The sequence below is a fragment of the Cryptotermes secundus genome, unplaced genomic scaffold, assembly GCF_002891405.2.
Source record: "Cryptotermes secundus unplaced genomic scaffold, Csec_1.0 scaffold374, whole genome shotgun sequence".
NCBI lineage: Eukaryota > Metazoa > Arthropoda > Insecta > Blattodea > Kalotermitidae > Cryptotermes > Cryptotermes secundus.
Window position 1 is genome coordinate 130,643 of NW_019741302.1, and position 12,198 is coordinate 142,840.

Below are 12,198 nucleotides of genomic sequence, written 5' to 3' on the forward strand. Positions count from 1 at the left end.
GCAAAACTTCCCAAGAGAGAAGTGCAAACTTCTTCAAGATGCAACAAAGTAAGAACTTGAGTGCTCTCTATTGGGAAGCAAGAAGCAAAATGGGTTACATGACCCCAAATGCAGCCATTGGAAACCAACCAACCAACATTCCCACAAATGAGAACACCACTCAAATACCCTGAATAAAGACAGAATTTTCTCCCTAAACAATGTAGACTGCCACTAATGGACTCCAACACTGGACACTCCACTGAGTTACAAGAAATTTTATGATGGCACTTCTTGTTCCACACTTCCCTGTTCTGTTATCATCTTGCATAACAATAACACTAAATCCATGCTTCTGCTCCTATATATCTGATGTACACAGCATGAAATATGCCACATCTTTGTCATTTCAATCCCCATAAGCAAGGGCATATGAAAATTTAGTGCTGGAATTCAATGTATGCTCATAATACCACTACGGCTACTAATAACTTTAACAGAATTTTCGCCACTTCATGCATAAAAATTGTTATGTTGGGAGAGAGAATAACAGAAACCACTTCTTGATACCATTTGATACCATTTAAATTTCCAGGACCATTTTGTTTGACAGAGTTCAATACTAGACACTATGAATGCTTTGGTACTTCAATGATTTAAAGCTAAGAGTATGTTGCTGTGCATGCAAAACATTGAAATCTTTAACAAAACATTATTATTATTACAAATTAGGCAAAGAAATATTTTCTGATATTGCAAAAATGTTCTACAGTTTGAAAAAATATTCCATCCAACAATTTAATGTGAGGTGCAATATTATTGCACATGAAACCAGCAAGTACCAGGCATTTCTGCACCTGTGTCCTAGACCACTGAATCCTTCACCACACCATTCACTCTAATAACCTACTGCAAACAGAACTCTAGTCTCTGTGAAATGTTCAAACTGCCAATATTCTGCCATTACAAAATACAATTACATTCAAGGCATGAATATTTCCCACTTTTCATCATATAATTTAAATAAATCTGTTCTTCAAAGTATCCATAATTTAGGAATAATCGAATAACTCTATCAACTTACAGAGAAGCTCTGTTCTTCCTGCTGGAGATCCAATTTTAAGTCAGATTTGGAAATGTCATCCACTAGAGTTTCCATGAAGGTTGCCAGATCTCTGCATCGCTTTGACACCTGCTGTCTCTCTAGATGCACTGTGCTTTTGACCATCTGACACAACAAAGAGAAGAAAGAATATATTCACAGCTAGCATTTATAATAACAATATAATAAAATCAATTTCAAATAACTGAATAGCAAGATTTCTAAATTTTATAACAATTTATGCAGTCAATTAGCTGTTTCAATTTTTCTATGTGGTGACTGTAATACTCTATTATAAATCCGTAAGTAAAACGACTATAAGCATACAGTCAGATTATACATAGTTTCCATATGGGCATTCTCTGCACACTGACATTCTGCATGTTCCTAGCTGCTTCAGACAGTTTTGATGACGACACCACTATGGCATGAATAAGCAATTTATGAATGAAATAAGAGACAGCGCAAGTCAGCCAGGTGACAGTTGTTAGTCTTACTGCATTCACTAAAGGAGTCAAAGAATCTACACAGGGCAAGGATGGACCTTGGTCGCATGCTGAGAAATTTATTTAACTGCCTTAAAATAAATGGTATTAAAAGAACAACCATTCTAGTGTTGTTGCAATGAAGAGTACCAGAAGAACACTGTACTGGCTACATCCTCAGGTTTGAATATTATTTTTTTTTACTTATATATCCTAACACAACAATTTCACACTTGGCATTACTGTATTTGATATCCAGTAACATGAAGGATATAAGATGCTCCTATCATCATGTAACTATATGCAAAAAAAAATTATGGTACAGAAACTGGAATGAAATGAAATTACTGGAATTAAAACCTACAAGACATACCTCATTAAGCAGACTTTTAATTTCCTCCTGTATTATTTTGCTCTCCTTCAGAACTTCTTCAGAAATCTGCTGTGTGTCCTCTTCATTTGGGGCCATGAACACATCTGCATTATCAGGGCCCTAAGGAAAACACAATGAAATCTCATCAAAAAGGAATACAGAGACATGTCCTAACAATAAAACTGGTTTAGTGAAAGGAAGAGTAAGCATCACCGACATTCTATTTATTGTGAAATCGTTGATTAAGCTGCTTCAATTTAAGACTTCCCCTCACTTATCATTCAGTCTAAAGCCAGCAATCTCAGTGTTACTATCCTCCATTTAACACTTTCCTTCAGTTTCGAGTTCAAATCCAAAGAAAACTTATATGAGGGTTTCACTGTAGTAGCCAAGTTATAGAATCTATATTGTTATGACTTATGCCATATAAACACTGAAATTTGTAATACATGCAAATCGTTATCTTTGTCATTATCATCCTGATATTTGTCATTGTTATATCATTACCAGCATTAGTGGAAACATACCTTAAGTACTCGATGCTGTCCAATCACAAACTCAAGTTTCCGTGACCATGGATTGATAAAACTGGACCACTCAGTTTCCAGCAGCACATAACTACCATTCTGAGCCCTAAACCGGTATGGTTTACTGCGAAATGACGAGGTGTGCTCCTTCATTACTGTAACATTAACTTAAGAATCAAAATAGTATATACATAGAGCAGTACACAACTGCAGAATAATACTGTATCATAGAACCTAGAATAAATGATAATAATGGAATAAAATTTTGGCCATACAATTACGCAAATAAAACATCTCTTCTAAAAACTTGTGAGAGTTCATACTGTAGAGTGTAGAGTTATTGTTATGCAACGACCGTGAGATGGGCGGATATACTGGGGCCATTTTTGAGCAACAGCTTGGTAAATACATTCCTGCAGCAACAAACACAAATGCAACAATGGAACAGTAACAGAGGAACGACGTTTTCTGTGGTAACGAATCCAGACACAGCAACAGAAGAGCTGTTTTCTATGTAGTTCGTGTGAGATGTTATAAGCAACGGACAAGGTTAGGACTTAGTCAGTTCCGTATGGGAGTCTGTGAAGTGAGGGACTGAGTGCATGAAGCTAAGAATCTCCACTGTTAAGTCCATTACCAGGAAGTGTCTAATGAAGACTCTGCAGGCTGGGGAATACTTAGCATGTAGTGATTTTTAAATTGTGGAAATCTGTGATAGTGTTATAGTTATTTGTAGTTACAACCTGTAAGTGGTCATTAAATTGAGTCACCTATCCAAAGCCCATTTACAGTCACTCATACTATGTGACAATATCATGACAATTCAAACTCTACAGAAACAGCCACTGTCTGTCAGCAATGTCAGTGCTTATTAAAGTGAATAATATTCATCTAAAGAATAAGAATTTTCAAAGGAATCCAATTTTAATACAGCATATTTCCAGCTGGGAGCTGGGATGGCTAAGTTAATATAGCAACTAGGTGAAGGACTGAATCACTGGAGAATCAGGGCCTGACTGCCAGCAGGGCAACAGATATTTTCTTCTCTCTCACAGTTACACTGGCTCTGGGGGTCTATCCAGCTTCTTACATCATCAGTAATGGAGGGGGAGGGGGGGTATTTCACTGCAGGGTAAAATGGCAGGGGCATGAAACTGTCCACTCACCACCATCTGCTCATACTGCCAAAGCTAACAGTGGAGCTTTATCTACACTCTCCTACATATCTTTATGGTATGATGCTACTTAAAGAGAAGGACAACTTTCCCTTTAATTTTACGTTTCCAGTTGATTGCATAATGATTTTTGAATCCACATGAAGATACATTTTTGCAAGGTGGAACGTGAATCCTGTCATACGAGGGGGTACCCAAAAGAGACCAAACTTATTCTTTTAAACTTATTTATTCAAATTTTAAGCACAAACCTTCAATCCCCTTCAAAGTACTCTCCACTTACACTAATACACTTGTTTAGTCTTTTATTCCATTTTTCAAAACATTGTCTAAATTCATCTTTTGAGATGCTTGACAGCGCCTCCATCGTTTTTTCCTTTCATGTCTCTTTTCATTCAAGGAAACAAAAAAAAGTCGCACAGGGCAAGGTCGGGTGAGTATGGAGGGTGAGGAACAGGGGTCATACCATTTTTGGTCAAGAATTGTCGTACAGACAGGGCTGTGTGAGCAGGGGCATTGTCATGATGGAAAAACCAGTCACCCGACTGCCACAAATCTGGCCGCTGAGCTCAAAGTCACTCCCGACAGCTCCACAATTTCTTCAATGGTCCGTCGTCGATCTTCCTTGATGATTTCACGAATTTTTTCAACATTTTCATGTGTTCAGGGCGTGGAAGGACGACCAGAACGAGGTTTGTCATCAATTGACATTTCACCATTTTTGAAACGGGAAAACCACTCAAACACTTGAGTTTTCCCCATAGCATCGTCCTTGTACGCCGTTTTTAACATTTCAAGAGTTTCTGTTCCACTTTTCCCAAGCAAAAAGCAGAATTTCACCGCAGCAAGCTGTTCGCAAAAATCAGCCATTGCAAAAACGATGATCACACAAAACAGTTGTCACTATAAACTCTGCCGAAACTAGTCCTCACCTTCTGAAGCAACGGTAGTCGGCTTATCGACTCAGGAATGTTAGCTCTATGGGCTCATAGCGGCAAAACGCGGTACTACAAAAGCTCTGCCCACAAAAAAATTAGTTCGGTTTCTTTTGGATACCCCATCGTATGCTCCACCATCCTGAAGATACAGTAACACGGAATTCATACATTACTTCATAATTAACAAATTCTGTAGAACCCCCTTGCTCTGGCGCAAGGAATGTGGCAGTATAATTTGGTGGTTTCTGTTAATTTGATGTCCTGGATTAGTGAATGTGTTAGTTCTTTTTATATGACTATTATTTCAACGTGTATGTGACTGCATTTAACACAGCATGGAGTTAAAGAGATTTGACGGGCATTTAGATTAACTGGTCAGACAAATCATCATACTACACACATTCATAGCACAGAAAAGGGTTGAGTAAGTTACACGTGTGGGACGCGCCATAGCTCAAGTTGTTAGTCGTTGGCTTCCCACCGCAGCAGCCCGGGTTCAAACCCGGGTCTGGTCAAGTAGGATTTGTGGTGGACTAAGTGGTGCTGGGGTTGCTTTTCTCCAAGTACTTTGGTTTCCCCTGCCAATCTTCATTTCACCAAATTTTCCATCATCATAATCACCCGGGACAGGTACAATAGGCCAATCAGTGGCTGCCGTGCCAAATGGACCCAACTGAACTCCACCCCCCACTGTGCAAATTTTAACAAATGTTACATGTGTAATACTCAGAAGTTAGTCCCCCATCTCTTATGGCTACACTAACATACAAATTATTAAGTACTTTTATTCATCATCATCATCATCATCATCATCATCATCATCATCATCAGTAATCTGTCAGACGACAGGTCCACCGTCTCTTCCAAAACAATTCCTACACTTAATGCGATCTAGAGCTTTCTCCTTCAAATAACAGTATCCTCTTCTGTCCCCAAGGTCATCCAGCATCTTCTTACATCTTCTTCCTCGTCTTATTGTCACTTCTATCCGCCCCTCTACCTTTCCATCAATAACTTCTTTTAGAAGGCAGTTTCTGCATAAAACATGACCAATCCAATTAGCCTTTCGTTTTCTTATTTCGTGTAGGATATTCCTCTGCTCACTGACTCTAATTAACACTTCTTCATTTCTCACATAATCGGTCCAACTGATCTTCTCCATTCTTCTCCAACACCACATTTCGAAACTTTCCAGATGTTTCTGATCTACTGCCCTAAGTGTCCATGTTTCAGCCCCATACAGAGCTATGCTCCAAATGTAGCATTTCACTAGTTTCTTCCTCAAATTTAAGTCCAATTTGCTGGTAAAAAGATTCTTCTTCTTGCTAAATGCAGCTTTTGCCATGGCAATCCTGGATTTAATTTCACAAGTACACCTTCCATCATCTGTTAACAAGCTACCCAAATATTTAAAACATTTCACATTCTCCACTTGTTTTTGGTCTATCTTTATTGTGACTGGGGTTGGTTGTCTCGAAATTTTCATTACTTTTGTTTTCTCCACATTCATTTCCATGCCATAGCACCTTCCAATTTCAATTAGTCTATCAATCATGCCCTGTAGCACAGTTTCTTCCTTAGCCATTAACACAAGGTCATCTGCATATTTCACAGTTTGAATAATTTGCCCTCCTACTTTGAAGTCACCGAGCCCATCCAGAGCTTCCTTGGTAAGGCATTCGCTGTACAAGTTGAACAGAATTGGTGATAAACAGCATCCTTGTCGAACTCCTCTTCCAATCTGCACACTTCCTGTCTCCCCCCTGTCCAGTCGTACTCTAACTTTCTGATCCATGTACAATTTGCTAATCAATCTTCTTTCATGCCAATCGATACCTGTTTCTTTCAGGATCTGCATTAATTTGGTCCAGTTTACCCGGTCAAATGCCTTCTGCCAGTCTATGAAGCAAACACACAGTTCTTCATCTATCTCCAAAGTTCGTTCCGCTATAATTCTCATCATCCCAATTGCATCCCTGGTTCCTTTTCCTCTTCTAAATCCAAACTGATCTTCTCCAAGTACATCCTCTATTTTCCTTTCAATTCTTCTTTTAAGTATCTTTGCTATTATCTTTGCTGTATGTGCAATAAGACTTATTGTGCGATGGTCGCTGCATTTTGTAGCTTTTGTCTTTTTCTTTAAGGCAATCATTGTAACTTCTGTAAAGTCCTTGGGCCACTCTCCACTTTCATATATGGTGTTCATTAGTTTTGTCAGTGTTTTCAAACCACCTTCTCCCAGTAACTTGAGCACATCTCCAGGTACATCATCATCTCCTGTAGCCTTTCCCTTCCTCATTTCCTTGATAGCTTTTTCCACCTCACTTTGTAAAATATATGGTCCTTTCTCGTCTGTATCTACTTCTTCTTCCGGTTCAACTTCTAAGGTTTCTGGCCGATTAGGTCGATCATATAGTTCTGAAATATAATTTTCCCAAATTTTCAGCACTTGCCTCTGATCTACTATTCTATTCCCCTGGGAGTCTTCGATGCCAACATTTTGAATCCCATGATTCTCTTTCCATCCTAGTTCTTTTGTCTTCATGTACATCAAATCATAACGGCCTGTTCTTTGAAATTCCATAATCTCATTACATATCTTCTCAAGATATTCCTTTTTGGCCCTGTCCGTGGCTCTTTTCAATTCATTCCTCAGTCTCCTGTATTTCCTCCTGCCTTCTTCATTGTTGACATTCTTCCATTTCCTTCGCTCCTCCATTTTACTCATCATCTCCTGTGTAACCCATGGTTTTCTTGCTATCTTCTCAACTTTACCAACCAAATCACTGATAGTATCTAACATGCATTCTTTTATATTGTTCCACTGCACTTCAGCATTTCCGCTTTCACCTTCAATTGCACCGAGTTTCTCTTCTAGGGTCTCCTGCACGCTTTGTCTTTGAGCATATAACTTCTCCAAATCCCATCTAGGTCTGCGCTTTTGAAATCTTATAATTTTCTTCAACCTGGTTCGGAACTTGGCAACCAGTAAGTTGTGGTCAGAGTCAATATCTGCCCCAGGCAGCGTCTTCACATCCTTCACACTGTTTCTGAATCGATGTTTCACAAGGATGTAGTCCAGCTGATGCCTCCTCCAATCCCCAGGTGCCTTCCATGTGTAAATTCTTCTCTTTGGCTTCTTGAACCAAGTGTTGGTGACAATCAGTCCATTTCGTTGACAAAAGTCAATAAGCATTTGAGCCCTGTGATTCCGTCTTCCTAGTCCATGTGATCCAACAATATTCTGATATGGTTCATCTCCAACAATGCTATTCCAGTCTCCCAATATGATGATGTTTGTGCCACTTCTTCCATCTTCCTGAAGAATTTCTTCAATTGTTTCATACACTTTTCTACTTCTTCATCTTCATACTCTGATGCTGGCACGTACACTTGCATAATCAGTATATCTACCGGTTCCGCCTTTAACTTCAGAGCAATCATTCTGTCATTACAAACAATCTTCTTAATCTTTTATTACTCAACACATTTATTAGGAGAAAATATATTAACTGAACAGCATAAACACAAAAAAAAAATACAAAATATTATCCAATTTTTCGATTCCTCTTATTCATATCATGCTTAAGAAAAATCTGCAAACAAAATTTTGTAAACAGTCACATAAAAATGAAATACTGCACTTATTAGACTTTACCTGTTTGATAAATCTCCTTCAGAAAGGGCAGATCCTCTGGATGATAAAAATCAAGGATTGATTTTCCCAATTTCTCATGAGGCAGATAGCCAAGGTATGGCATGCTTTCAGGATCTAAATGGCTCAGCTTACATGATGCAAGATGATGAGTAACAAACTTGGGGGATACACAAGTTTCCCCTCCATCTACAGAGAAAAAATAAGAAAGATAAAAATATTTCATGCAAACAACTATTCCAATGTACCAGCAAAATAAAGCAGTCATACCACTCCTAAAATATATATGAGGTTATTCAATGATAAGACAGGACCTGTCTCATCATTTACCATATATGGAGACCTGCAAAAGGAACTATATAAACAGTCACTATCTGAGAGATTTCAGAATTCTTTTCCCATCCAGGTGCACAAAAATCACATTACAGCGTTCCTATCTGCATTTTCCTTGCCTGTGACATTAATTTCTCAAGGTTCTGACCAGATCTCCTATATGACTTATATCAATTATGTTTCCTGATTGTAAATAGCTCTGACTTATGACATTACACTCTGTTCCCTACTCAAATTTTCTCCCTGTGCTGTTGTTTTCTGTGGCCTCTGCCTCTGGAACTCTGACCACTAGACCACAGTTCCCACAGTAACACAAATGTGGATAATGATTATGTGTACCATAAACCAAAGAAATCTGAACCTTTTCATTATGGCATTTCAGCTCCTTAAACAATGAATCATACTTCCCAAGGAGCCAGAGAGTTTATATCTCCATACCTTGTGTCAGTTACAAGTTTTTATTTTCTCCATGGCAAAGACACATTTTACTTTTGCACTGCACACTTCCTCTAGTAACCTGTAACAACTAGGTTATTTCTATTCTTCCGTTAGCCATTTCATTATCACAGCTAACAGCGATTGCCTACATCATTCCAAAATACATATTAGCCCCAGGATATTTTCTAAAAAAAGTTTATGAAGAGCCTTTATTACATTTTGACTACACTAAATTTCAATTTTTTATGTCCGTACTCACGTTTATAGGCTGAAGAAATAAGTTTTGCAGTAACAACAAGAAATATGTTGTTACAGCCTCCAGTGACACCTTCTGGGTCAATGCTGCCATCTTGGTCAGGAGGAGTACCTTCAGACACAAACTCCCTGAATGTCATGTTCAATTGGAAAGGCAGATATGGGACCTCCTTCTCCATCACACCATAACCATTAGACCTGAGTCCTCTATACCTTCGTAAGCAGCAGTAAAATGTGTTCTTTCCAGGATGTGATCCACCTGAGACACATTTCAAACACTTCACACATAATTTATGAATTTAAAATTGCAAATATTATAAATGAAAGAAAACAATACCAATTCTAAAAATGAAGACAAGTTATAAACAGTATTTGTCACATACTTCCTTCATTCCATAAGAAAGAGGATGTTTATTCATGTCTGTGTCCCTTACAAAGATGTAACCAATAACAGACTTTAATAAAATTTGGTATCAGTATCTTATGTTCATAGGCCACTATAACTCTTTACTTTCTATCCACTACCCCCAATGGTACAAACATGGCCCCATGCAAAATTCCAAGGTGTGAAGAACAACAGTACTATTCAACTCTTTGTACACCATAAGCCTATTAGAATGGCTTGGAGTATTTGAATTGAAATTGCCAGACTTGAAATGATCAGCAAAATGTTAAACACTCAGTAGAGCATTTCTGTGAATAGATGGCATCATGTTATATACCGATACTTCTATTGGAAATAACATCCTTTCACACTACCTACATTTGTGGTCATTTGAAGGTAGTCTGTAGAAGGGCTGTGGATTCTTACATACAATGGTAATACTGTGTTTTGCTTTGTGTCTTTGATCAAAATGTGTTTTGTGACACTGCTGTTATGCAATACTGTATTTTACTTAATGTCCTTATTGTGCTCATTATGAGTGTATGTATATATCATTAGTTTATGTTTATATTATATTTGTATCTTGACAGGTTCTATATCCCATAGGTTGGTTTGACCTTGTATGGATTGACAGAATGCAAATAAATGAATGAATGAATGAATGAATGAATGAATGAATTTGCTCCCATGCAGCCTTGATGCTTCTAGTAAATAGTTCTATGGCAGGGCTTGAAGTCACAGGATTAAGATACACCCATATTTTTGGGGTGATACATCTTAAATAAATATGCAGTCTTCAATAGACTGAAGAAAGCATCGTGACAAACATGTTGTTAGGTATGTAAAATTTGGTATAATGAGGCAAGTACTACATGTAACCTGTGTATGAAACTTTTGTTTCATTTGCTGACAATTAAAATATACTGAATATATGCAAATTTTACGTTACCTGAAAAAAGAAGTTGAGTAATTACTCATTTATATTTTTGCAGATCTTCCAAGGACTTTATATTTATGCTCATAAGTGTCATTAATATGATCCAGAGAAGAAATTGAGAATACTTAATTTATACTGTCCCATTTCCTGAACCATATCCAGTTACTTAAAGTTTATTTGCAAAAATACATCAGAACTTTTGTCTTTACTACAAATATTTGCTCAGGACTATGCCAATTTCAAACCTAACAGTTCAGTTTATTCTAGAAAATACTGCATGTATATAATCTGCATCTGACAATCAAAGAAACCATTTTTTCCTGCAGCATTTCACAAAATAGGATATGCATCAATAATACTAAACAATCTATATTAATGTGGGGACAAATCCATATTTCTGTGAAGGGTATCATGAATCGCCAATCCACCATTAATCCCAGCATCTATACATTTTAGCTTTGGTGTCCATTGCAAACTAATAATCTTCAAATTAAAATGAATAATAGTAATGTGTTCAGCATCACTACATTTTAGATCAATGATTTGCCCATTTCACCTAAAAATTCATTACCAGGCTAGCACAAACATATTATAAGGCATTGTGCTATGGAGGACGCCCCCCCCCTCCAGCGGTGACGCGCCGAGCGGAGCCGAAGTGAGCTGAGTCCAAGCACGCTGGTCGCTATGCAAAGCGAGTAAACAGCGGTACCCATTACATAACACGGGCCGCAGTTGCTATGTAGCCGTAAATAACTCCCAACAGCGTTGTTAGGCTATAGGCAAACACAGCGACTAGGCAACAAGGAAGCGAGGCATTTCCTGTTGTCCGGCTGAGGGTTTATAAGGGAACTACACAGCCTACGAAGACAGTTACGAGTTAGCCAGCAGTTAGTCAGCAGTGAGCAGTTGGAGTATAGCAGCAGTCGCGGAAAGAAGAACCGGACGCACATGTGATAATCAGTGATAGTTTGTGATAACTGAGAAGTAACTGAGAGTGTGTAGACTACTGAGGACAGTGTGAAGAGATTTGTGTGTAGGGTTTGTAAAGTGTGTAAACCCATAACATTGTTGTAATTAGTTGTAGCCGAGACTTGTAGGTTGTTAAATAAACCAATTAAGAATCTGAACGGCGTCTTCAGTGACTAAACATGTTACAATATGTACCAAACACAAATGAATCCTCTGCTTTACACGATCAGGGTACAGAAAGTAGGATATGACATCCTGAAATCTAGTTAAAGTAAAACAGAATATCTGACAGCAAATTTCTCACTGAAAACAAAACTTTACTTTTAAGTACCAAATTACAAACAAAATTGAAAATTTATTTTCCCTCATTTTTCTGAAGAATTTATACAGAATATAATGGTTAACCCGTTGCCGTGGTTCGACGTGTATGTTTCATCAGGGATTTAAATCGTCTGGGGGGGTTCGACGTGTATGTTTCGTCCAGCTGCACACCTACGTTATAACGCCCATAATAATTGATGGTTTTGCTGTAGATTGTTAGATTTTTCGCTGGCCTGTTGTCAGTAGAACAGAGTATAAATAAGACACGACTTTATCTGCGCCAAGTCATCGTTACATATGCCTGTCTTGCAGCAAAGTTCCTGTTG

The 12,198-nt window shown here is 38.0% G+C and overlaps 1 protein-coding gene across 9 annotated transcripts in view; it reads right to left on the reverse strand.

Annotated features, from left to right (window-relative positions):
• The window catches only part of LOC111872699 (period circadian protein), a 101,243-nt gene that overhangs the window by 40,633 nt on the left and 48,412 nt on the right, over window positions 1-12,198 (reverse strand). For all 9 annotated transcript variants that reach the window (XM_023866839.2, XM_023866837.2, XM_023866836.2 and 6 more), the window contains exons 7-11: window positions 9,265-9,519; window positions 8,238-8,423; window positions 2,467-2,621; window positions 1,940-2,059; window positions 1,064-1,207 (exon numbers count right to left, since the gene is read on the reverse strand). In XM_023866839.2, coding sequence (XP_023722607.1) covers window positions 1,064-1,207; window positions 1,940-2,059; window positions 2,467-2,621; window positions 8,238-8,423; window positions 9,265-9,519 — 860 coding nt within the window. The remainder of the gene's footprint in view (window positions 1-1,063; window positions 1,208-1,939; window positions 2,060-2,466; window positions 2,622-8,237; window positions 8,424-9,264; window positions 9,520-12,198) is intronic.